Source organism: Physella acuta, unplaced genomic scaffold (assembly GCF_028476545.2).
Source record: "Physella acuta isolate Inbredline_101_S28 unplaced genomic scaffold, ASM2847654v3 ptg000072l, whole genome shotgun sequence".
Lineage (NCBI taxonomy): Eukaryota > Metazoa > Mollusca > Gastropoda > Physidae > Physella > Physella acuta.
Genome location: NW_026731592.1, coordinates 655,481 through 683,351, shown reverse-complemented (window position 1 = coordinate 683,351; position 27,871 = coordinate 655,481). Strand labels below are relative to the sequence as shown.

At 32.2% G+C, this 27,871-nt stretch overlaps 1 protein-coding gene and 1 non-coding gene across 2 annotated transcripts; both read right to left on the bottom strand.

Annotated features, from left to right (window-relative positions):
- Window positions 1–53: 53 nt before the first annotated feature.
- On the bottom strand, window positions 54–27,604 carry LOC131952534 (uncharacterized). Its single transcript, XM_059315258.1, has 30 exons — window positions 27,464–27,604; window positions 26,411–26,621; window positions 25,834–25,903; window positions 25,620–25,716; window positions 25,206–25,297; window positions 20,546–20,684; window positions 19,508–19,607; window positions 19,065–19,153; window positions 18,810–18,909; window positions 18,158–18,256; window positions 17,162–17,265; window positions 16,073–16,252; window positions 13,931–14,087; window positions 13,147–13,255; window positions 12,270–12,406; window positions 9,523–9,679; window positions 9,320–9,408; window positions 8,601–8,714; window positions 6,657–6,814; window positions 5,969–6,068; window positions 5,610–5,673; window positions 4,276–4,346; window positions 3,785–3,907; window positions 3,325–3,415; window positions 2,937–3,061; window positions 2,708–2,834; window positions 1,626–1,738; window positions 1,145–1,230; window positions 651–837; window positions 54–164 (listed from the first exon to the last, which is right to left on the bottom strand). The coding sequence occupies exons 2-30, from the start codon at window positions 26,579–26,581 to the stop codon at window positions 132–134; spliced, it is 3,282 nt and encodes a 1,093-aa protein (XP_059171241.1). The 5' UTR covers window positions 26,582–26,621; window positions 27,464–27,604; the 3' UTR covers window positions 54–131.
- Window positions 4,678–4,841, bottom strand: LOC131952703 (U1 spliceosomal RNA). Its single transcript, XR_009388558.1, has one exon. It is a non-coding gene; the product is annotated as a U1 spliceosomal RNA (small nuclear RNA).
- Window positions 27,605–27,871: the final 267 nt, after the last annotated feature.

Here is a 27,871-nt window from a genome sequence, read left to right as displayed (position 1 = left end):
ATTTAACATTACTCTCATTAACAAATAAAAAAAAAAAAGCAGTAACAACGGTGTAAAAAACATTGTCATTTATTTATTTATGTGAGGAATAAAAAAAACAAAAACGGAACAACAACATTTCTGCAGTTTTCTTATAATTTATTCACCAGAGCCTCCTTTTCCACCTGTTAAAAATAAAAAGTTATTAAAAAGTCTCATTAAAATAAGATTGACTGTGTAGTTCTTGATTTCTCACATGAAAAGCCATAATTTGTTTTACAATTAATGTTTTACTTTCAGAAGTATTAAAGAAACCTAAACATTAGCCTAGGTTGTATTTTGACTGACATTAACAGCATAACTGTTAATGTGTACTGGAATAAGTGATGGTGAGAGGGATGCATTTTTTTCTTTATATGGGGGAGGTAAGCTAAGTGCCAACTTATATATTAAATAAAGCTTTGAGAAATATACCTTGCTGTATCACAATGATACTAGTGGATGTTTGATATATCAAACCTCATTGATTGAGCTTAATGGAATAAATGTTCACTTGTGTTATTTATCTTGTTGAATATTTAAAAAAAATTGAAATACTTATTTCTTTTATGAACATATTTACCTTATTTTATCACTTTTTGTTTTGTTGTGTTATTGAAATTTGTTTTTACCTTGGTTTTCAAGGCCAGATAATTCCCAATTTTTTCTTTTTCTTGGTCCTCCCTGGTTATCTCCTCATTGTGGAATGGCAAGGACAGCAGTAAACTCCTCATTTCTGCTTCCAAGTGTTTCATATCTGGCAGCAGACAGTCCACTGGATTAACTCGAAGCTCAGACGGACATTTCTTGTAACCCTCCCTAAGGGGGATGAATGGATTTATAAATTTTTTGGAAAATCACATCACAGTAACAGTTACATTAATTCTTTAACATCAGTTTTTTAATCAACTATTTAAATGATTAACTGTTATTTTTGGTGTCTGAGAAGGACACTTTAACGTTATCATATAAGGAAGCCCATGTTTAGTTGTAATAAAGTTTTCTAAAGTGAACCTATAACCAAAACTAATATGATGTTTATAAAAAATCAGCATCTGTTGTAGAATAAAATGTAAAATTTAAAAATTTGCTACTGCTTAAGATTAATGTTATCAACACAGCCCACCATTTTTTGAAAGCTTTGCTCATCAGCCTGGTGTCCTCAGGAGGGTTGTTGTCATCAAGTCGTAGAACTTTAAAAACTTGACTGGACTAGAAATTTAGCAATAAAACAAAGTTAGCAGTGGTTACTTGGTCTTAACTAGAAATTCAGCAGTGGTGTACACTAAGAATTTAGTTTTATGTATTGACAGTTATGGGTTTTCCATTTATGATAAAAAACAATTTGAGTTTTTTGTACTCTCACCTGCTATTGCTACAAAAGCAAGAATCATCCCCCCTCACCTACCATGATATTGACAAATTTGACCCCTCAGAGTTTAGAGGAATCAATGTTTACAGCCCCCCCCCCCCCCCCACACACATAGCACATTGTCGCATAAGTCTGAAGACACCCCTTCCATCTAAGGTATGTCTGATCTATTCTGGATGGCTCCTACTATCTAGATCTAAAAGTTGCCATCAGTAAAAGGAAACTACTCACACACCTGATCAAAGAGCACAGCATAGAGAGAGCCAAAGTTGCCTAGTGCTGCCACCTGGCACAGTTTTGGCACTTTAAAATATTGCTCATCAATTCTTAACCCTGGAAACTTTGGTGCTTTGGTTAGAGAAACATGAAAAGTATACAGTTAACACAGGATGAAATATCAAAACATTAAAAGTATAAATACTATAAAGTATAATGTTAACACATAGTGAGTAAAAATAAAAAAAAAAATAAGTATAGTTGATATGGGGTAAATTATCAGATTCATAACAAGCTAAAATAGTAGAAACAAAGTATGGTGACCCGTCAAAAGAGCGCACGACAAAAGAGCGCCGACATAAGAGCGCAGACACTTGTTTTAATTAAACAATCGGCGGAACGATAAAACGACATGTTTATTTATATATTATGTTTAATATGTTATGAATGCAGTTTGAAAATATTTCTAACCCAAGTAACATGTAGAAGATCGAATCACAGAAAGGGAAGGTTATTATATTGGTCGAAGGCTACAGATGTGGAAAGGACAGAGCAAATGCTGGTGGAAGCAATATAAATGCAACTATAAATAAACGTTTTATTCATTTGAAATATATTTTCATTTTGTTACATTTCATTTCAGTTTATATTCTAAATTTAGGCCTAACATTTAAAATCTTTGTATGTGTTATTAGATTGCGTTTTGAATAATTGGACTTCACGTTGATTTTATCACTTTTTTAGTTAAAGAAACTGAACAATTAGTTTTTTAATGAAACAATAAAGAGTTAACATCAAACGATGCCTTCTGATCTGAGTTAATTTTTATTAACCATTAACTATGATTTTCGATCGTTAGTTTGCGCTCTTATGTCGGCGCTCTTTTGTCGGGAAATTAGTGCGCTCTTATGTCGGCGCTCTTTTGTCGGCGCTCTTTTGTCTGCGCTCTTTTGTCGTGCGCTCTTTATATATATAAACTCAACATAGTAGATTTCTATATGTTGTACAATTATCTATAAAAAAATAAATTTTTGGCTTCTAATTTAAATTAATTCTTTTTGTACACATTTTATAGCTGTAAATAATTGGCTTTCATACAACCTTTGGGCCGTGTTTTACTGTCAATACAAAGCAGTGATGAGCCAGAGTTGAGTGAAAAGCAGTTCAGCTGACCATTCAGTGTCATGAATAGGTATTCTGAGCCAGTAGGCCCATACGTTTGTGTAACCTTATGAAAATAATAAAATTAATTAAAAGGGTACCTGAAGTAATTTAAATAAAAATATTAACTTTAGCATGAATAACAAGGAAACAACACAATTAGACTCACATCCATAGACAAGGTTTTAGTTTCCTTATACTCATCATGTTCTTGACTGCTTAGCTCAATCTCTTTTCTAAAGTTGCGTAAAGCCATTGTTGGTAGGTGTAGAACAAGTATCATCAAATATGGACCTGGGAAATAAATTGTTTTGTGAATACTTGAATCCTTGTTTTTATTTGGTTAATAAAAACTAATATTTATCATTCTATCTGCTGGTAGAAATCTATTATTTAATTGAAGAGTTGTTATAAAATCATAGACATAACTTAGATGACCAATGTTTAATGGTGGTATATTTTCCACCAAACATATTTCATAAAACAAAAATGTACAGATTGGAAGGCAAATAGATGCATATGCTGCCCATGATAAAGATTAAAAGATGGCTGCCCACCTTTGGGTTGATAGGGAGGAAACAAAAGAACAATCACTAAATCATTTCCAGAGGGAGTTTGTTTCACAGACAGAATAGCAGAAGCTTGAAGCTGAGGAAGAAAAACTGCAGTTAAATACACAAATGTCAAACATAAAACTGCTATGGTTTGATTTTGTTTGTTTATTTCGTTGATGGGTAATTTGATATTTTTTGTTTTATTCCAGCAACCTGATTTGTTAATCAAAATTTAGCTTAAAACATGATTTGAAATTCAATTGAATCCTAACACCAGAAAACAGGGTAAAATATTGATAGCATAACAATTACAACACATGATTTTAGCATTTAACATGAAGTTTCTTTTTATTAAAAAAAAAATAATTTCAGTAGATAAAAAAAGTTATTTTTATTTTTAGTTAATTTGACCAGAAAAACCAAATGATTTCAGAGGGTAGATTAGAAAAATGCAAATGTTTACTTTGACAGGTTTATACATCCGTGTCATGTGACTGGATACTTGCTGAGTCTTTCTGTGTCTGACAACAACATTAAACATGGCTCCAGAGTCATTCACATTGGCTTGTGGGGCATACATGTAAGTCTGGCAAATAAAATCATGCATTAGGACATGTAGTGATGTTTTTTTTAAAAGAAGTTTAAGTGAGTCACAGGAACATAGTGAAATTCTTTGCTTCTTAAATTAATTTTATTAAAGGTATTCAAATTCAATAGATAATATAGTGACCCATGCTTTTCTTTATTGTTTATAGTCATTTAAATAGTGCATTTATTATTAAAGATTTTAAGAATTTATTTTCTCCTTTTTAGTGCATAATTATATAAAAGCTTGTTATTAAAACATTTTTAAAAGCTTTTATTCAACTTTCTTCAAGTAAGAAGTAACAAAATAAAACTTAAAACCACAAACATCAAATCAGAAGTAACAAAATAAAACTTTAAACAACAAACATCAAGTCCATTTTTTCCTATGATAATGTGCCAAGGGTTCCCAAGCTTTAATTTGTCCAGTGATATTTGAGCTGTGAACAAGATACAGAAAAATACAACCTTTAAGAGATTTCATGAGAAACCAAAGTACAATTTAAGGTAGTAACACCATTAAGATGATTTTATTTGAATTTAAATTGTATTAAATACAGACTGTCACTGGTATTAATGTAGCCACTGCCCATTTAGCTGTGCAACATTGGCATTGAACTGGATTTTACCCATCTTACATCTAGCGTACACTTGAAATGATTAGGTAGTGTAAGAGATTATATGATTGTAGCATTCTTAACACATTGCTAGACATAATAGTAGGATACAGGCAAAAATGAGTAGCTACCATTCTTTACATTTAATATTGTGCAGGGGATAGCGCGAACGCAGTCCCCCCTACGAAAAAATTACGCACCCGAGTCACCCACATTTGGGGTGATCGCAGGGGTCAACCCACACGAAGTGCAATGTGCAGGCCTCGCCCTGGGAGGACCTCCTTGCTGATCAAGGTGCCTCCTGTGCCAGGTAAGTATGCTTGATCAAGTAGCCGATTCACCACTTTTAGCGGTCATCGCAAGATCGCTAAAGTGTTTTTTTTTCTGAATGGTTCAATCTTTTATACATCGCTTTAAGTGATGTATTAAATTTTTCTTCATTGATGTAATAAACTAATTTGTTAAAATTAACTTAAAACGCCAATCCTTTTAAAATAATTATTACTGCGGCATTCAGTCAATTATGTAAAATTAAATTGACAGCAGAAGTTGCTTCCCTTAGTTGATCGTTTACGTTGTTTATAACCTCCCTTTAAAACAAGCCGAGCACAATGCGTAAAACAACTGCATTCAGAGAGGGGAAATCTTTTCCTGATAAATGTTTTGTTTTGTTTTGTGTTTGTTAAAATAATTTTTAATGAAATACCGAGTATTTTATTAAGGTCTAATTAATATTTCGTTTTAAATGATTTTTTTTTCATCTTAAGCATTAAACAATTTTCACTGTAATTTCTTAAATTCACCTTTTGAGCTGAAAAACTAGGTAATTTCTTAAAATTCATATTTGAATTTCTTTCCATTTAATTTAATGCAGGCATGGACTGGGTTGACACAGTTAAAAAATACTAGTAAGTGGCTACAATGATTCATACGGGCATAATTTACTCGGATTTTCTATGCGACTTATTGCTATTTTTAAATTAAAGGTTATTATTATTTCTGTTATTGCTATCCTAACCCTCTCTAACCATAACCCCCCGCTATGATAAAATGGTTTATTTTTAGCTATGTGACGGTGAAACTCACCTTCACTTCGCTCCCTTCTAATTTTAGATCTGGACACATTTTTTTGCTGATCTGTAAAAATTATCTGCAACCAGGAATAAACAAAAGATAATACAACTCGGATTTTCAAAAAATTTGTGTCATAATTTTTCACATATTTTTATTGTTCTCTTTAATAAAGTGTGAATAGTTAAAAAAAAACCCAACAATTTGTAAATTTTATTTTTTGGAACAGTAGCAGCAGATGGGCAGGATCTGTTATGATTTATGACCTACAAGATGGATATTTAAATAAATAAATTAATAAATTAAAAAAAAAAATATATATATATACACAGTTTTAGTGGTGGTGGTGGGGGGAATATATAGATGCAACTCACTTTTGTGTTGTCTTCGGGGAAGGGTTGGAACATTGTCCTGTGTAGATTTAATTTGAATTTTTTTTCAGGTGTAAACCAATCAAAGCCAGTTAGAAAAGATCTGAAACAAATTTTGTGTTTACATTTTTTTCTTCAAGAAAATTAGTTGATACAAGGTTAGTGTACACAAGGGCTCTATACACAAGGGTAGTGTATACAAGTTATTTAACAGATCAAGTCACTTCTGCCCATCTATCCCATACTTTAACATAATCTGAGTTTATCTAAAATACAGTCTTCAACTGATGTTTGCAGGTAAACTCTCATGGATATTACATAACCAGTTCAACAGAAATTAAGTAAAAAAATCATTTTATTTGTCAACACATTTCTGCTGCAGACAAAATGTTGCAACAATGCGTGGGTCACATACATACAGCAGAAATTTACCTTTTGCCACAAACATACTTGAGCCAGAAACCTACATGTGTCACAAACCTACCTGTCCAAAAACCTACCAGTTTCGCAAACCTACATGTGCCAGAAACCTACCTGTGTCACAAACCTACCAGTATCACAAACCTACATGTCCAAAAACCTACTAGTTTCACAAACCTACACGTGTCCTAAACCTACATGTGTCACAAACCCTTATGTTTCACAAACCTACATCACAAACCTACATCACAAACCTACATCACAAACCTACTTGTCGTATTTCCAGAGGAGAATGAAGCCAGCACTGTCCACCGTCACCATCTTGCCTATGTTCCCCACAAAACTCACATGCAGGACCAGATCCTTGTGTTGGCGCAGAAGTTCTGCCCCAATGTTTTGTCTGGTTAAATTTGGAACCTCAATGCTGGTCTAAAGAGTAAAGTTACATTTCATGTTGAGAGCTACAGATATTTATCTTTGGTGTTTAAGTGTTACAGATATTTATCATTGGTGTTAAAGTGTTTCAGATATTTATCTTTGGTGTTAAAGTGTTTCAGATATTTATCTTTGGTGTTTAAGTGTTACAGATATTTATCTTTGGTGTTTAAGTGTTACAGATATTTATCTTTGGTGTTTAAGTGTTACAGATATTTATCTTTGGTGTTTAAGTGTTACAGATATTTATCTTTGGTGTTTAAGTGTTACAGATATTTATCTTTGGTGTTTAAGTGTTACAGATATTTATCTTTGGCATTTAAGTGTTACAGATATTTATCTTTGGCGTTTAAGTGTTACAGATATTTATCTTTGGTGTTTAAGTGTTACAGATATTTATCTTTGGTGTTTAAGTGTTACAGATATTTATCTTTGGTGTTTAAGTGTTACAGATATTTATCTTTGGTGTTTAAGTGTTACAGATATTTATCTTTGGTGTTTAAGTGTTACAGATATTTATCTTTGGTGTTTAAGTGTTACAGATATTTATCTTTGGTGTTTAAGTGTTACAGATATTTATCTTTGGTGTTTAAGTGTTACAGATATTTATCTTTGGCGTTTAAGTGTTACAGATATTTATCTTTGGTGTTTAAGTGTTACAGATATTTATCTTTGGTGTTTAAGTGTTACAGATATTTATCTTTGGTGTTTAAGTGTTACAGATATTTATCTTTGGTGTTTAAGTGTTACAGATATTTATCTTTGGTGTTTAAGTGTTACAGATATTTATCTTTGGTGTTTAAGTGTTACAGATATTTATCTTTGGCGTTTAAGTGTTACAGATATTTATCTTTGGTGTTTAAGTGTTACAGATATTTATCTTTGGTGTTTAAGTGTTACAGATATTTATCTTTGGTGTTTAAGTGTTACAGATATTTATCTTTGGTGTTTAAGTGTTACAGATATTTATCTTTGGTGTTTAAGTGTTACAGATATTTATCTTTGGTGTTTAAGTGTTACAGATATTTATCTTTGGTGTTTAAGTGTTACAGATATTTATCTTTGGTGTTTAAGTGTTACAGATATTTATCTTTGGTGTTTAAGTGTTACAGATATTTATCTTTGGTGTTTAAGTGTTACAGATATTTATCTTTGGTGTTTAAGTGTTACAGATATTTATCTTTGGCATTTAAGTGTTACAGATATTTATCTTTGGCGTTTAAGTGTTACAGATATTTATCTTTGGTGTTTAAGTGTTACAGATATTTATCTTTGGTGTTTAAGTGTTACAGATATTTATCTTTGGTGTTTAAGTGTTACAGATATTTATCTTTGGTGTTTAAGTGTTACAGATATTTATCTTTGGCATTTAAGTGTTACAGATATTTATCTTTGGCGTTTAAGTGTTACAGATATTTATCTTTGGTGTTTAAGTGTCACAGATATTTATCTTTGGTGTTTAAGTGTTACAGATATTTATCTTTGGTGTTTAAGTGTTACAGATATTTATCTTTGGTGTTTAAGTGTTACAGATACTAGGTAGCCATGGGATCTGCTCAGACTCAAGAACCAAGGTATTTGAGTTCTTTAAACAAAAATAAAAATAACTCACCACTCACTCAACCAACCTCTCAACCAAACTACCACCTAAATAGACCATACCTTTTGAAAGCTGTGGCTTACATTTTAATAAAGATATGATGAAATTAAAAAGTAGATTTCAATACTTTCAGCAATTATTTAAAATTTGGAAAATATAAAAATTAATTCTCAAAACTACCTGAATTTTTGGTTTGAGAAGCATTGGTGCCTTCAAAACATTTTCATTTTTGTTGAGTGTTTCCAAGTCAAGTTTTAGTATATCTCCCATCTGTAGTGCCGCACAGATGGAGTACTAAAAGGACAAAAATATAACAAGTTAACCTTCTGATGCTCAAGGTTTTTATTTTTTTTGGCTCTACAAGATTATCTTTTTTTCCCAATCACAAAGACAAAAAACTGTATCCTCTATCAAAAACGTAGGCTACTATTTTCACTATCAAAGCTCCTACAATACATCAGAGGCTTAGCGACCCTTCCCGGCGCCCAGGGACAAACTTTCAATTTGTCCCCCCTCGGGAGCAATCTTTCAATTTTTATTTTTAGTTTGCACCCCCTCCCCTCAAACTTTCAATTTGCGCCTCCCACCCATTATATTTATAATGTAAAACTGCAGCTAAAATAAGATTTTTATTTTTTTTTCCAACCCATTTTGGCACCCCCTAAGGTCGGCGCCCGGGGACATATGTACCCCCCCCCCCCCCCGTCGCTACGCATATGCAATACATTGCCTCCCTTATCAAATGATTTTATATGTAAAATATGTATATGGGCTACTTGAAAAAAAAAATTTCAACAAAGGTAAATAAGCCTCCACAATGAAATAGTTAAACAACAAACATAGTCCAACACAGATAAATCTTATCTCAGACATGAGCACACAAAGTGTCCAATTCATACCTGAGTGGTCAGCACGGTAAGGGAGGGGAAGAAATCTGCCAGAACTGCCTTCTCTGGACCTCTAGATGTGCCTTGTTCAACAAGAGATCCTGCAACATGAAATTTTAGAGTTATTTCCCTTGTCATATAGCTTTTGATATGTGATACAATTACATTTTTAAAACTACATTTTTTTAATAAATGATGTAGAAAAATATAATGACCTTGTGTGAGAGTTAAGTCCCCTTTGTTGGCATCAAAAGCATTGATAGGAATGAGGGCAAATGGCTGAGGTTTTGTTTCGTTTGTTTGGAACTCCATGACTTTCAAGTGCTCTTTTAATGCTGGCTTTCCCTTTGTGAGCCAAACAAAAACAGAACCCTGCAAATACAACACACACATCAACTAATCCTTCTTAACTAATCCAGCTCAACTAATCCAATGAGAGCTATTCACCTAATCTAATCCCAATCAATGCTGAATTACGATGGCAAAGCCAGTTTTTCTGTTCCCAATGAAATGACTAAATTACAGTGTTAAAATTACTTTACAAAAACAAAAATGTACTCAGCCATATCACTAGGCACATTATTTTTTTATAAATAAAATTCAGTACTTAACATAAACTTATTTTTGTTTTAAACAAATCATACCATTTACATTTTTTAACTGCTAACAGCCTAGAGGATTACATTACATACAGACTTTTTAACTGCTAACAGCCTAGAAGATTACATTACATACAGATTTTTTAACTGCTAACAGCCTAGAAGATTCTGATTACATTACGTAGAGATTTTTTAACTGCTAACAGCCTAGAAGATTCTGATTACATTACGTACAGATTTTTTAACTGCTAACAGCCTAGAGGATTACATTACGTACAGACTTTTTAACTGCTAACAGCCTAGAAGATAACATTACATACAGATTTTTTAACTGCCAACAGCCTAGAGGATTACATTACGTACAGATTTTTTAACTGCTAACAGCCTAGAAGATTACACTACGTACTGATTTTTAAACTGCCAACAGCCTAGAAGATTACATTACATACAGATTTTTTAACTGCCAATAGCCTAGAAGATTACATTACATACAGATTTTTTAACTGCCAACAGCCTAGAGAATTACATTACGTACAGATTTTTTAACTGCTAACAGCCTAGAAGATTACACTACGTACTGATTTTTAAACTGCCAACAGCCTAGAAGATTACATTACATACAGATTTTTTAACTGCCAATAGCCTAGAAGATTACATTACATACAGATTTTTTAACTGCCTACAGCCTAGAAGATTACATTACATACAGATTTTTTAACTGCTAACAGCCTAGATTACATTACGTACAGATTTTTTAACTGCTAACAGCCTAGAAGATTACATTACATACAGATTTTTTAACTGCTAACAGCCTGGAAGATTACATTACATACAGATTTTTTAACTGCTAACAGCCTAGAAGATTACATTACGTACAGATTTTTTAACTGCCAACAGCCTAGAAGATTACATTACGAACAGATTTTTTAACAGCTAACAGCCTAGAAGATTACATTATGTACAGATTTTTTAACTGCCAACAGCCTAGAAGATTACATTACGAACAGATTTTTTAACAGCTAACAGCCTAGAAGATTACAGTATGTACAGATTTTTTAACTGCCAACAGCCTAGAAGATTACATTACGTACAGATTTTTTAACTGCCAACAGCCTAGAAGATTACATTACGAACAGATTTTTTAACAGCTAACAGCCTAGAAGATTACATTACGTACAGATTTTTTAACTGCTAACAGCCTAGAAGATTACATTACATACAGATTTTTTAACTGCCAACAGCCTAGAAGATTACATTACGAACAGATTTTTTAACAGCTAACAGCCTAGAAGATTACATTACGTACAGATTTTTTAACTGCCAACAGCCTAGAAGATTACATTACGTACAGATTTTTTAACTGCTAACAGCCTAGAAGATTACATTACGTACAGATTTTTTAACTGCTAACAGCCTAGAAGATTACATTACGTACAGATTTTTTAACTGCTAACAGCCTAGAAGATTACATTACGTACAGATTTTTTAACTGCTACCAGCCTAGAAGATTACATTACCTACAGATTTTTTAACTGCTAACAGCCTAGAGCAGGGGTCGGCAACCTTTTGAAGCGGAAGAGCCAAAAGTTACAATTTTCAAAATTTCCCTGGTTTTAAAGAGCCACTAACATTTTTTTTATTTCAAATATTTTATTTTTTATTAAGATTATTAGTATTTGTTCAAGAAGCTGGAGAGCAGCATCTTGATATAAAAAAGCCGCAGGTTGCCGACCCCTGGCAGTAGCGTAGCGAGGGGGGTGGGGACAGGCATATGTCCAAGGGCGCCGACCTTAGGGGGCGCCAAAATGGGTTGGAGAAATAAATTGAAAGGTTGAGGGGGGTGGAAATCGAAAGTTTGAAGGGGGGGTGCAAATCAAAATTTTGAGGGGGGGGGGGGTGCAAATCGAAAAGTTTGTCCCTGGGCGCCGGGAATGGTCGCTACGCCTCTGACCCCTGGCCTAGAGGATAACCATACGTACTGATTTTTTAACTGCTAACAGCCTAGAAGATTACATTACGTACAGATTTTTTAACTGCTAACAGCCTAAAAGATTACATTACGTACAGATTTTTTAACTGCTAACAGCCTAAAAGATTACATTACGTACAGATTTTTTAACTGCTAACAGCCTAAAAGATTACAATACGTACAGATTTTTTAACTGCTAACAGCCTAAAAGATTACATTACATACAGATTTTTTAACTGCTAACAGCCTAGATTACACTACCTACAGATTTTTTAACTGCTAACAGCCTAGAAGATAACATTATGTACAGATTTTTTAACTGCCAACAGCCTAGAAGATTACATTACGTACAGATTTTTTAACTGCCAACAGCCTAAAAGATTACACTACCTACAGATTTTTTAACTGCCAACAGCCTAGAAGAGTCAAGTGACCAAGCTAAATGCACTACACCCCCATCAACCGTCTGCCCAACATCTAATTTTACAGCCATCCAGGGTTCCACTTGTGTGTTGAAAATGATGACATCACCTATCAAAAAATTATGACTAGATACTATATTTATCATGACATTACTTATCAAAATATCATGACTAGATACTATATTTATTATGACATCACTTATCAAAATATCATGACTAAATACTATATTTATCATGACATCACCTATCAAAAAATGATGTTTAGATACTATATTTATCAATATCATGACTAGATACTATATTTATTATGACATCACCTATCAAAATATCATGACTGGATACTATATTTATCATAACATCCACTATCAAAAAATGTTTACTAGACACTATATTTATCATAACATCCCCCATCAATAAATGATTATTGGATATAGTTCATTAATTATAGATAACATTTAAAACAAAATCACTAATTACTTAGAATAATAGATGTTGTATTTGATAATGTGCTTAGTTATCTGTTTTTTTTCTTTTAAAATGAGTAAATGAGTGAACACTTCAAATAAACCTGGTCAAAGACATCTAGCTGAATCACTTAGTGGGAAAAACAGATTGCTGTCAAAAGATGTTTCTGGGAATATTTAAACTGAGGACTTTTAACCCTGCTAGTGGGTTGTTGAGGGCTAACAAATGTTCTGATCTTTGACCTTGCTAGTGGGTTGTTGATAGCCTAAAAAATAGCTCTGAGAAGCTTTAGGGGCTAACATATGCTCAGATGAATAAACACAGCTCATGGTTTGTTGAAAACAATCAAACTAAGCTACAGTTTAAAAACAAAAAAGTATTTACCACTTAAAGTCCCAATAGCCACCTGCATATGATCCGGTGAAGGTTTGACCACTGAAATACCTTGACATCTCTTGGCCACAGTTAGATTAAATACATAGGGCCTCAAGTTCTGAAATATTATTGTACTTCATAATGTAGATTAGATACATAGGGCCTCAAGTTCTGAAATATTATTGTACTTCATAATGTAGATTAGATACATAGGGCCTCAAGTTCTGAAATATTATTGTACTTCTTTATGTAGATTAAATACATAGGGCCTCAAGTTCTGAAATATTATTGTACTTCTTAATGTAGATTAAATACATAGGGCCTCAAGTTCTGAAATATTATTGTACTTCTTAATGTAGATTAAATACATAGGGCCTCAAGTTCTGAAATATTATTGTACTTCATAATGTAGATTAGATACATAGGGCCTCAAGTTCTGAAATATTATTGTACTTCTTAATGTAGATTAAATACATAGGGCCTCAAGTTCTAAAATATTTTTGTAATTTTTAATGTAGTTTTTAAGTGCCTAAAATTTTTGTGTAGAATATAATTATTTTATGACAATAAGAGAAACTTTTCTTTTTTACTTAGACTAGTAAAGTGAGAAAGTAAAGAAAGTTGCCAGACAAAGACAATGTAAAACAATGTCACATATCAGCCATCAGTGAGAATAGTAAGTAAAATAAGAGAAATCTAATAAAAGAAAAATATTTAGGTTCATGTAATTTGTAAACAAATTATAAACAATCTAAATGTAACATTCATGTAAATCTTAATGAAATTACAATACCTTCCAATATTTTGCTTCTCTTTTTTGGTAAATGCAGTTCCAGAGTTTTTTATTTCTTTCTTTTGGATCTTTTTCTTTCATGTAATCTGTCTGTATGAGATCAACTGGATGGAGATGATCAAAGCTGATGATGGTTACATCTGCATCAACTGGCTCACTGAAACCAATGTTGCCAGGTTTTTTACCATCTCCAAGTCTAAATTGTTAAAAGATTAAATTGTACTTACATTTTCATTCTGTTCACATGATTTTAGCAGCATTCATTTTTTTCCACCAGTCAAATAAGTAAATAAATAAATGTCAACATTTTGTATTTTAAAATATTTCTCTTTAATATATTTATTTTTGAAGTAACATATCACAGTATTTTTAAATTTAATATCATAAGTAAATGCTGTAATAACAATACAGAAGATCTTAGCATTAAATATCAAATATAAACACACAGTTTTTGTTCCATAAAATGGTGCTAATATTTTTTTTTTATATTTTTATCAAGATTTGCAGGGTTCTAATTTTTACAAAAATTATTAAAAACTTAGCCTGAACAATGTTTTCAGAACAATTAAGTTAGTCAAGCTTATATATAATTAAACTAACTTTATTTTAAACAAAATAACCAAAGTCCTACATTAAAGAGGATTTGAAAAGGAATGATATAAAACAAATTATTTAACAATGCAGACAGATAAATAGCTGAAATACCCCAGATAATTAATATTGTAATACTGTAATATAAAGAGGCACTTTTAAATGAATTTATTAAATCTAGACACAGAGACACCATACTTATTTATATCACATAAACTGCTTGATAACCTAACTTATTGATATCAAATTTTCTGCTTGCAAGAAAAAATAAAACAGTTTTAAAATATTTACTTTAAAAAAAATTAAAATAAATACTGACAATTGGGTAAAAAATATGCTGTATATTTACAAAATAATTGCTTTAATCAAAACTAGCATAATTGAAACCGCTTTTTCATTATCATTTACGTAATAGAATTATATGATGTTTTTTTTTGACAGAATATAAATCTAATTTCCTTAATTATTCAAAACAATATTTAAAAAGCGATGACAAAGAAATGATGAGTTATTAAAGCTTTGTAATATCATTTAAATTATATTTTTCTAAATTGTTGTAAAATCCTATTTTGTGTGTGTTAAGCTTATGAGAAATGCAGCTATGTCATTAAGTTTTGTTAGTTGTGCATTAGGTTAGGAGGTGAACCAGCTAACAACCGAGACAAGTCAGTTAACATTGTAAAATAGAAATAGATTCTTAGAGAAATAATCCATAATTTGCAATAACTTGAAATTTAAAATAATTAAAATAAAGAAGACAAAAATTTTGACCAAAATTGAAATTATTAAAATTAAATTTATTGTGACTTTAGTTTTTTTAAACTATTTATTTAAATCTGTTAGGCTACAACTACATACTTTACAATTACTTTAAATGAAATTTACAAGTAACTAATACAACAAAGAAGAAAGTATAAAACAGTGATCGACATAGATGAAACAAATCTGAAATAAATCACTTATCCTTATTACAGTGAAGAGCCCATTAAAAGTCAACATTCCTGGGGAGATCAAATTAGAATGAAGCAAAAAAAAAAAAAAAAACAACAGAAAAAATATATATCTTTATAAATAATTCAGTCTAGCCAAACAATGTCAATCAGGCATATGATAAATAGACTAGCCATAAAACACACTGCAGTTATTCCCATTGTGCTGGATGTATAAGGCTACAAAATTAGCTTTCTCAAAACACACATTACTGACATAGTTATTGATTTTGTTTCACTACAAACCATTAGAAGTGTTTTAATATTGCCAAGTCAGCTCTTTATTGTATTAAACCAAAACCAAAAGTTTTTACATTTCCATTTTTAAAGGAATTAATTTTTTTGAATTTTGCTTCAAAAGAAATGTTCATTTTCAACTTATTTTTAAAAATAAATTTTGTACTTTGGCTGTTTTCCAATATAAAAAAAATTAAAGTTAACAAGCTAAAATTTAGCTTGTAATTAAATTGAAATTTAAATAAAAAAGAAAATATCATTTTTCATTCAAAACTAGCATATTAGCAGATAGCGTAGTTATTTTAATAAAGTTGATGCTACTTACTCAACAACAGTTGATAGTTGTGGCTCTGAAATGGGCACTTGTGAAGGTGTTTTGTTCACTTTTGGTGGTGACTTCTTTTTTTTGGGTGGCATGGGGGGCGGAGGTGACACGGGGCGAAGTAGTTGAGGTGGAGGAGATGTTTGCTGATTCAGCAGCTGAGAGTGTGACCAAATATGTTTTCTGTTGTGGGAGAGTTACACAGTGTTCATTTTAAATAGAACTAATATAATATAGTACTATATAGGGAAATCACAAAATTAGTAGAAAGTTGAAATAATATAGATATAGTGGAACAGTGGGGGCCAATGTAAAACACTGTAAGGCTTCAGGTTAAAAGTAAAGAGATGTCAAATATAGAGTGGCCAATGTAAAACACTATAAGGCATCAGGTTTAAACTAAAGAGTGGTCAAATATAGAGTGGCCAGTGTAAAACACTACAAGGCATCAGGTTTAAACTAAAGAGTGGTCAAATATAGAGTGGCCAATGTAAAACACTATAAGGCATCAGGTTTAAACTAAAGAGTGGTCAAGTATAGAATGGCCAATGTAAAACACTACAAGGCTTCAGGTTTAAAGTAAAGAGTGGTCAGGTGGCCAAGTATAGAGTGGCCAGGTAAAGAGTAGCCTTGGCTTAAGAAAATTTAAACAACAACATTGTTTACTATAGCCTCAGAAATTTCAATTAATATTTAAATCTGTGTATCAATCATTTTAACAAGTGTACCACATTGAAATGGTCCTACCAGTAGTGGTGATACAGTATCCTTATCACCAGTACTGGTGACACACAGTAGCTATCTTTTGATTCATGGTAACACATGTACTAAGGATACAAAGTCCTATAATTGGCTGCAACATAGAGCTACTGTACATTGGTTAAAAGCACAAACTAAACTACAATTAAAACACAAACTAAAATACAATTACAAACACAAACAAAAACAAAAACACAATTAAAACACATATAAAACACAATTAAAACACAAACTAAAAAACACAATTAAAACAAAAACTAAAACACAATTGAAACAAACTAAAACATTTATCAAAACATTTATTTATTGAACAAAAACACAAGAGTTCCTTACTTTATTTGATCTCTGTTTTTCTGCATAGACTGGAAGGTACGTGTGATGATGTCATAGGCAGGGTCATTGGGGTCTCTGCCATCAGGGTTGCCAGTTGCTTGAACCTACAGTGGCAAAAAAATATTGAAAGTTTGACCCTTGGAAAATATCACTGAAAAGTTGACCACAGGAAAATATCACAGAAAAGTTGACCCTTGGAAAATATCACTGAAAAGTTGACCACAGGAAAATATCACTGAGAAGTTGACCACAGGAAAATATCACTGAAAAGTTGACCACATGAAAATATCACTGAAAGTTTGACCCTTGGAAAATATCACTGAAAAGTTGACCACAGGAAAATATCACTGAAACGTTGACCACAGGAAAATATCACTGAAAAGTTGACCACAGGAAAATATCACTGAAAAGTTGACCACAGGAAAATATCACTGAAAAGTTGACCACAGGAAAATATCACTGAAAAGTTGACCACAGGAAAATATCACTGAAAAGTTGACCACAGGAAAATATCATTGAAAAGTTGACCACAGGAAAATATCATTGAAAAGTTGACCACAGGAAAATATCATTAAAAGGTGACCATAGAGAAAAAATATCATTGAAACGTTGACCATAGGAAAATATCTTTGAAAGGTTGACCATAGGAAAATATCTTTGAAAGGTTGACCATAGGAAAATATCTTTGAAAGGTTGACCATAGGAAAATATTTAAAGGTTGATTGTAAAGAGACAGTAGCTGGAGCACTTAATTGTAAGCAAGTTCTAATTTATTTATGAAAATTTGTTAATAAAAAATTACATCTAAATCTAAAACAATATTAATATATTTCCATACTTTGAATTTCAGACATTTCATTAACTGGCAGCTTATGTATTTAGTTATAAAATGGCAGATAAGAAACCATTTTTTTAAGAAATATGGACCATTAAAATTTGGACCATTAAACAAGTTGTAACAAACCAAAACAGACATAAAATCAGTAAATTTGAAACCTCAGCTTCTTTGATAAACATGTTGGAAGAAATTCTCTTGTAAATGAAATCATCAAAGAGACATTCACCAGCAATCTCTTCAGTCAATTTACTTGTTACCTAGATATAACAAAAACAATTTTAGCATTGAAATAAGCACATAATCCATTAAATGCTTAATCCAACTTTACATTTTCTTTATTTATTTTTTTTATATGGACAAGCTGTTGTAAATTCTGTACCTTGCTCTTTCCAATTCAAAATATTGAATATTATTCTGAAGCAAAACTATGTTTTTTTTAAAAAAAAGTTGTGTTTATTAAATTTATTTTTAGAAACTTTCTGACGTTCCAGTAGGACTAACTATAGCAGATGGAACGGCGTGGCCTAGCGGTAGAAAGCTAGACCGTTAACTTGAAAGTCTTGAGTTTAAATCCGTGTTCAAGGCAGTAGGATGTCCCTGAGTCCACCCAGCTCTGAAAGGTACCTATCTCACGTTTGGGAAAACATAGGTGTCTGGGCATAGTGCTGACCACACTTTCCCATCATATGTCAAGGTCTCTCAAATAGATGAACTCTACTTCTTCTGCCTAATGTGTCTTAGACACAAACGGGAAAAGATGATGAACTAAGGCAGATGATGACAATACATGTGAAATACTGTAAAAAATACCTCAAGCAGAAGCTCCTCAGCTAGCAGCTTGACCACGGCTCTTTCAGACAAGACTTTGGAAGTTTTTTTCCAGTCTTTGTCATTTTCTTCAAGCATTTGCCTTTAAAAAAATAAAATATAGAAAGCAAGTAAATATGAAAATAGTGACTAACATAAAGGGAAAACACATTCACAAAAAGAATGTACATTCATAAGTAAGAAATAAAACAAATCAAGTAACAATGACGACGGATTTAAAAAAAAAATTTAACTCACAGTTTTCTCCCTTGTTTGAGGACTTTCAGGTCAGACGGAATGTGGTTAAATAAAAAGTCGTTAATAAACTCTTCCAGTAGGTCACGTACCTGTAACACAGCTCACAATTAGATAATAATAGGGCTGGTAAGTAGGTCACCAACAAGTTCTACAGCTTAATAAAACCTGCATGAGCCATAGAACTGGTTGGTGACCTACTTACCAGCCCTATTTCTCACAATATCTTAGTTGATTAAACACACTGTCACTGATTAATGGGTTAACTCAATATTTGAGTGTACTTAACATTTTAGTATGAAATGTTTATAAATTAATTCAAATAAATGCTGGTAACCAGGCTACATACAAGAATTGTCGGTAGCCTACAAACATGACATGGATTGAAAACTAAACCATTAAATAATATGCTGTGTTATGTAATTTCTTTTCAGCAAAAACTGTACCATAAAGAAGTCTTTGTATTGCCATGGCTCGTATGATGTGATACCCAGTTCCCCAGCGTACGGTCGTTTGGTCTTCACATAATCCCTCTGTAAACTGTCCCTTTACACAAATAAAACAATAAACATTCAAACAGTAAACATACAAAGAGAAAATACAAACATGAACTTGTAAATGTAAACTACAAAAAAGTTTGGCATACAAATGTCATAACATACAAACATCTAAACATACAAACATCTAAACATACAAACATCTAAACATACAAAAATCCAGTGGCGTCATTAGGTTGGGTGCGGCACCTCATGGTGTCACCCCCCCCCCCCGAAAATTTGTATATATATATTATATATATATATATACATATATATATATATATATATATATATATATATATATATATAATTTAAGGTCTACATAGACCTATATATAGTTGAAATCGGTGTCTCCCCCTAATGCGCCAATTATTTTGCACAGTATATTAAAACCCCAATTAGCTCATCTGGAAAAAGCATCGTTTTCATCCTAAATTTTAGATTTTGGTCTCACCCCCTCCCCGCCGGTTCACGGTCCTCTGTAATATTCATAGTTGGTGTTACATTCTTCCCCACCCCCACCCCTCCCTCTGGTGATAGATTTAAAGTGTGCACAGTTAATAGTAAAAATTCCATTGTTCGTCAGTTAATTGAACTGGCAAAAAGCATATTTTTTCAATATATTTTGCAACTTTTCGCCATGGTGTCACCCCTCTAAATGGTGTCACCCGGTGCGGTCTGCACCCCCCGCCCCCGCCTCGCGACGCCTCTGCAAACATCTAAACATACAAACAGCGGCAACGGTTAATCAACATGAACTTTAAATAAGGTAGATAACTCCTTCACTATTGCAGATGTACATCTATGTCCAGTACACCTTGAAATGTTTTCATAAGAAAATCAATGGTGCCAGTAAAGAATTGATTGATTTAAGATAGAAAGTAAAAATATCAGAATTGATTACATTAAAATAGTTTAACAATGCACTGAAGACATCTTATTTACCTCAAATGCCAAATTTTGTCAACAGTAACAGGTAAATTGTTAACAACTCTTCTGACCATGGAGTCGGAGGAGTGGACACTCCTGTAGCTGGGGGTGTGAACACCAGGGGGTTTCATTTCTATCTCACTCACATCACTGCCTGCGGGCAAATAAAAACATGGAATAAATATTTCTTTTGGGAAACAAAGCTTAAACTTCCTAACATCATGGCCTGCAGGAAAAGAAAAACATGGAATCAATTTTTTTTTTAGAAAACAAAGGGCATGGGCGGGTGAAGAAAACCAAATTAGCCAAAATGTTTTTTCCAAGCCTAATGATGAATTTTAATGCTAGTTAAGGCAATAGATACAAAAGTTAATCCATCTTTGATCCTTAGGCCTTAAGAATAAATTCAATTGGGCAAATTGGTATTACTTTCCATTTTTTACCTTTGTTTTTTACACTCTTGTGTTTGTTATTAGTCACATAGCAACAAATTGTTACAAAACCAGATGAATTGTGAAGGCTTTTTTTTCCAACTAAAAATCCAGTGTAATTGTTTTATAATATGCATTATTTCATTAAGAAAAATATCTTAGCATAACATTTTTTTTCTAAATTTTTTTAATCTGAACAATTAATAATTACATTTTTATTAGGACGAGAAAAGATGTTTCATTGAGAGAAAAAATTAAGTGAAAAATAAATAAGTTTATACATTTTGATATGAATAGTAGTTTATGTAAATAAAATGTTTCTATAAAAAAAATCTAAGATAAAATATAATACTATAAATATAGAGCCTGTGCTATAAATAGTAAAAACATCAACAGTACTTTAAAATGAATTAATAAAATATCAAAACTGGATAATTTTTGTGTGGCTTTTGGCTTAAAAGATTTGTAAAGAAGTATTGTTGTGTAAACATGACATGTACTGATAATAAAAGGCAACAAAACTGTGAAAGTAATCAAACTGTTGAAGCCAAACCAAAAGCTCACAAATATTGATTATCTGTCTTTTAGATTTGGCTTAGTGAACTAAAAAATCTGGCCCTTTCACCCTCTTCAACCTTTCTCTTCAGGCTTATCTCTGTATATACACTCAAACAAATCCACCCAGTCTATTCAAAAGCTTTAATCTGATCACATATTGAAGAGTTCCCAGTCCCCAGTGTTGTTAGCTCAAGCCCTATTCACCAGCATGTCATAAAGTTATTTTGGGCTGATGCCCTACCCTCATTTACAAAGCCTTAAGAATAGCTCTTTTGTATTTGGAATGTGTTTTACTGCGGATCAATAGGAGGGAAATAAAATTGTAACAATTGGTCCTTATTCATTTCACGTCTGATTTAGTTTCACTTGTGATTCTAACAAAAAAAAAATTACTATTCAATAAATGTAAAATTTCAATTATTTTTTGTAAAAGAAACAAAATTCATTAACCAATTATAATTAAGCTTAATAAAATATGTAGCCAACATGATTTTATTATACAAATTTCTTTTTTAATAGAATTCAAGTTATTTAGTACTAAACCAATGAAAATCTATTGGTTTGCTAAAAGAGGGTTTTATTTAGACTCTCTGTGACCAAGTTTCTGTCACTTTAGTTATGTTTTTAAAATTCTGTTGAGTAAATTTAAAAACTACAACTGGAATGTTAAGCGAAATACTTGAAAGCTAACCCTGCCAATAAATCAACTCAGCTCAATCAAAGAAAGAAATTGTGAATCAGATTGGGGGAAGAAAGTGTTGATGTGACGTATGCTGGACATGAAGCAATAAAAACATCAGAGAAGATTTGTTGTTGTAAATCTGAGCCAATGATAAGGCTAACATTTCCACTGAGAGTTCAGAGAAATGCCTTAAACATAATATCTCTAGTTTATTAAAAAGTGAGACAGGACAGAAAATACTGAATCAGGAAATTTACCACAAAATATGGCATCTAGACAGTCAGCAAATTAAGCCATTAAGTCTTTTCCAATACATAAGAAAAATAATAGGAAAATTTCTTTTGAAAAAAAAATAAGCGGATACATTAGAGGAAAACAAATAGTGTATTGAACACATTTTCTGAAACTAATAACTGAAACACAATTATATATATACTGAATCAATACAATGTTGTTTTTTTAAAAAAATCTGTACTTCGTAGGTTTGGCTAAAATGAACTTTTCTTGTTATTGTCAAACAGATTTAAATACAAACATATTAAAAAAATATTTCATTTCATATTTATCATAAACTTGAATGAATAATTCCGAAACACAACTTAATTTTAAGATTGTTTTGAAGGGCTTGATATATTGTGCTGGTAAAACTGAAGCAGGTTTTTGAAATTTCTAACTTTAGAAATTATCACATTAATAGTTTTTTAAAAAAGCCAGCTAGATCTGTGACATGTTAATTAATTCTTGGTGTATGCATTAATAGGAACAATTAAAAAATATATAGGCTACACTAATTCTACCAAACAAACAAAATCAAAATGTCAAGTTGTGTTTGGAAACATTTATTTTCAAAATATCTGATCCCTTCAACAGAAAGCATCATGAAAATAAAGGAAAGAAGTTAAGTTCCTATCAATAGTTTCTAAAAAAAACAACAAAAAACATTTAAAAGCTCATAAATAAACTAAAAAAAAATGACACAACTTGAGGCGTTTTTAGAACTAAAAAATGAAACAAAACAATTATAACATGTTTCAATATTAATCAAGCTCACAATATTTTTAATATTAGAATTTATCTTAGACCTTTACATACCTTTAATATAGTTACCAATAAATTATAAGAATAGGTCAATGACTATTAATGAAGTAACTACACAGAACAAAACTAACAATTAAATAACTAATTAAAAAATCTACTTTCATCACAAATCTATTAATTACAAAAATGCTTTGAATCAGTATTTATAAATATTTGAGGTACAAATAAAGCTTTAAAAAATATAAATACATTTTTATTTATCACATCATCTTTTAGAGATCTGCTAAGCAAAACTAAAAAGCAAATAATAAAATACATTAAAAAACCATTTACATCAACTCTCCATACTCTTCATACTGGCCTCAGTAAATCTTTGGCTCCGAGCAAATATTTAAAAATGTAATAAATTATTTCAGGCAACAAATCAAAACATTGTTAATCAACCACACGTTGAGACAGTGTTTAAAAAGTGAAAGACACTTTAAATAGCATAGATGCAAAAAAAAAGCAATGTTTAAAATCACGGGGTTACAATTTGTCAAATATTTTGTTAAGTATTTCAGAATTAGCAGCCCAGGAATTTTTTTTAATTAGAACAAAAAATTACATTTCAAGCTAATGGCTAAAATTGAGTTAGTTAAATAATTATACTAAAGCAATTTCTGATACAGTGGTGGAATATTATCTAAAACAATTATTTTTATCTAAAAATTTTTACCATGTTAGGGTCTATATTTTTCTCTATTTTTACCATATAAAATCCCAAGGTCTTCATATTGACATAGTATAAAAAGTCAGACCAAGTATACAGCAATTTTCTAGCACTAAAATAAACCAACAAAATGATGGAGACATTAGGGTGGTATGTGGTCAAGTAGGGAGGTATGTGGTCAAGTAGGGAGGTATGTGGTCAAGTAGGGAGGTATGTGGTCAAGTAGGGTGGTATGTGGTCAAGTAGGGAGGTATGTGGTCAAGTAGGGTGGTATGTGGTCAAGTAGGGTGGTATGTGGTCAAGTAGGGAGGTATGTGGTCAAGTAGGGAGGTATGTGGTCAAGTAGGGAGGTATGTGGTCAAGTAGGGAGGTATGTGGTCAAGTAGGGAGGTATGTGGTCAAGTAGGGAGGTATGTGGTCAAGTAGGGAGGTATGTGGTCAAGTAGGGAGGTATGTGGTCAAGTAGGGAGGTATGTGGTCAAGTAGGGAGGTATGTGGTCAAGTAGGGAGGTGTGTGGTCAAGCAGGAAGTGTGGCAAAGTAGGAAGTTATGTGGTCAAGCAGGAAGTGTGGTCAAGTAGGGAGGTATGTGGTCAAGTAGGGAGGTATGTGGTCAAGCAGGAAGTGTGGTCAAGTAGGGAGGTATGTGGTCAAGTAGGGAGGTATGTGGTCAAGTAGGGAGGTATGTGGTCAAGTAGGGAGGTATGTGGTCAAGTAGGAAGTGTGGTCAAGTAGGGAGGTATGTGGTCAAGTAGGGAGGTATGTGGTCAAGTAGGGAGATATGTGGTCAAGTAGGGAGGTATGTGGTCAAGTAGGGAGGTATGTGGTCAAGTAGGGAGGTATGTGGTCAAGTAGGGAGGTATGTGGTCAAGTAGGGAGGTATTTGGTCAAGTAGGGAGATATGTGGTCAAGCAGGAAGTGTGGTCAAGAAGCAAGGTGAGTGGTCTAAAAGGGAGGTATACAGTGAAGCAGGGAAACATGTAGCCTAGTAAAAAATCTGCTCCTTATAAAATGCAATATTTTTAGTATATGATAAAACAGTACTGTTAGATAAACTATCGCCATAGAGACTGAAACAGTGGGGTAGGCACAAAATACATACTGCTATTAAACCACCTGCGTTTACCCCGGGGGCGTGGATAGTGTGTGTAATACCCGTCTTGAAACACAGGGGAGTAGGTGTGTGTGCTGTCATCGTAAAGCAGTGGTGAGTAGAGTGAATATTTATGGCCCCACATACGCTGAGTTGCCTTACCATTGGGGGAGGGGAGAGAGCGCAGCATGTCTTGTTTCTCCTTTAATCTGTTTCTAGCCTCAAGGATGCGCAGCCTTTCCTGCGCAAGCTGTCTAGAAAAATTAAATTTCTAGAATTAGGGTGAATATTAATAATAGAGACAGGAATACATGTTCAAAGATAGTGAAATGATCAGCTAATAATACATCAAATTAAATTGTTTGCTCCATCTCATTTCTTGAATTTCATTTTTTTTTTGGTAAAAACTTATTACAATAAGTATATAGATTTTGATCCTGAGTTCAGCAGTAAACTCTGTTATGATAAGCATAGCTAGATTTACTAAAAAATAATAACACAAAAAATATACAAAGTTGACCACAGTTTGGTAAATACATTTGAAAAACAAATTTTTAAAATATGTTTTGAACTTACTGAAGTTTGGCATTTTTTTCTTGCTGTGAGCGGTGGAAATCTTTGGTTCTTTGTGCAATAATTTCTTCCACAGCATTCAGGGCAGGGGATTTGGGATCTGAAATATTCACACAAAAATAAAATCGTAATCTTACTTTAGTTAACAAACTATATGACAAGGTAACTTGACTTTCTAAAGTAACCTAACATTGTGGTTGAGTGTTCTAAGACTTACACTCATGACTTGGTCCATATATTCTGTCGATTTCATTTTGTAAAGTTTTGTTACTGCTTGATGCTCTCTCCTGCAATAGGGAAATACAACGATTACAAATATGTTACGGTAAAATAGTTTTGTTTTCTAAGATTGATCTTTTGGCTTTCTCAAAAAAGAAAGTATGGTTTTAAATTAATTTGGATTTCAAATATTATAGCAGTACCTATATATTTACACAGCAGGAGTAGCTTACGCTTAAAAAAATATTATCCTTATGGTTAGAATTAGAGATAAGGAATGGATATATTCAGTGGTTCTTTGCTCTTTCAAGCATCTCTCAAGGGAGGTGGGGGTGGAAAGAGGCAGTATGTTGTCCCCCTCCCCCCAGATAAAATTGAACAAATATTGAAAATGGAAAATATATATTTTAACCATTGTCTAAACCCTCCTGTAACAAACAGTTTGAACAAAACAGTGGACACGTTTCTGCTTGATGAATAACTGTGAGACTATACAAATAAATAGTTTCATCTAAATCCCAAATGTTTGGCTAAAGCATATTTTGTAGTTATGTAAGTTAAGAAAACAAACTTACCAAAGCTTTCTGTGTTCTGGTCGTGTCCAGTCGGCTGATCTGTTCTAGCTGACGTCTTAGTGCGGCTTGTTCAACCATCTGTTGCTCTAAGATCATCATATGCTGCTGGAGCTTCTCCACCTGCCTAGCTTGCACACGTTTACGATCTATTGGTTTGGCTAAAGAAGCCATTGCAGTTTTTAAAATTCTAATTTCCCGTTATACAGCCATCCTGTTTTATGAAATACATTTTGTGATAAAAATGTCTGATGAATATTTCATCTGTCTTTAATCAGTCTATTCTACATTAATTAATATTGAAATTAATTAACCCTTTAGAGTTTTGGGACAACTTTAAACAATTTAGTAGGGGGTCATCCATAAATGACATCATATTTATTTTTATGATTATACCGACCCCTCACCTCCCAATTATCATATATTGTCACAAAAAGCCAGACAAGCCCCCCCCCCCACCCCTAAAATGATGTCACACCTCAGCCTACAACCCTACCAAATTACAGCTTTTGTTTTTTTAAATATAAAGTTCTTTCTAAAATATTTTCTGAGTGCTGTCAGCACTGAGGATATTAATACATTTCTATAGTAATTTACAAAAAGACCAAAAAGATGGCTAAAATTCAGTTTCTATCATATCCTATAAAATGCTAAAGTGTGTACAATATAATAATAATATATGCCTATAAAGTTATAAACTATTTTTACTCATTAGGCCTATTCATTTTCAATTTTCATTGAATCAGATCTACATCTAGATATATTAGGCAGTATTTGGTATATTAAATATTAATTACTTAGGGCTAGATCAGTTTACAGTTAAAAAAGAAAAAAATAAAGCCTAAAATCTAAAACTGTTTTAGTTTAGACTTTAGGCACATTAAAGTACTGTACTACTGTACAGAATCAGAATGATCTAAAATAAAATCTAGATCATCTAATCTAAAAAACTAATCTAATTCTAATTCTCTAAGTAAAATCTAAAGACTAAAGAGCTGTAGGCTTAATGTAATAATTTAAAATGTACAGAATAAATATTTTAAAACAATCAGTTACTTTGAAATGATTCTGTTACGCGATTTCGATAGTAAAAATTAATTTTTAGATCACTTCTCGAACTCTAATAAAACAAACTTCCTTTTAGACTAAAATCTACGTAGACCGCCATTTGTAAACAACATTCTAATGCAGGGCAACTTGTTTGAGTATTGATTGGTTAGAAAGGGGGTTGACGGGTAGGCAAGAAGCCGAAAGGTTCCAAACAATCACGAATTAAGTTAAAGTCTATTTTAGGGCTGTCACTTGTCACCGAGTAGCACACATTAACTTTTATTTTTTCGGCCAAAATGCAAACGTTTTACATAAGAGAAATAGTAAATTATGTGTTTATTTTTGGCTTTTGTATAATTTTAATGTCTCCTGTGTTTTAATATTTGCGTAATGTTGGTGGGGGCATTATTACTG

Coding starts and splice junctions, on each gene's coding strand:
- LOC131952534 (XM_059315258.1), bottom strand. CDS start 26,581: ATGGCTTCTTTAGCCAAACCAATAGATCGTAAACGTGTGCAAGCTAGG. Junction 17,266..18,157: donor TGTTTATCAAAGAAGCTGAG/GTTTCAAATTTA, acceptor TTGCCACTGTAG/GTTCAAGCAACTGGCAACCC. Junction 9,409..9,522: donor GGACTTAACTCTCACACAAG/GTCATTATATTT, acceptor TTCATGTTGCAG/GATCTCTTGTTGAACAAGGC.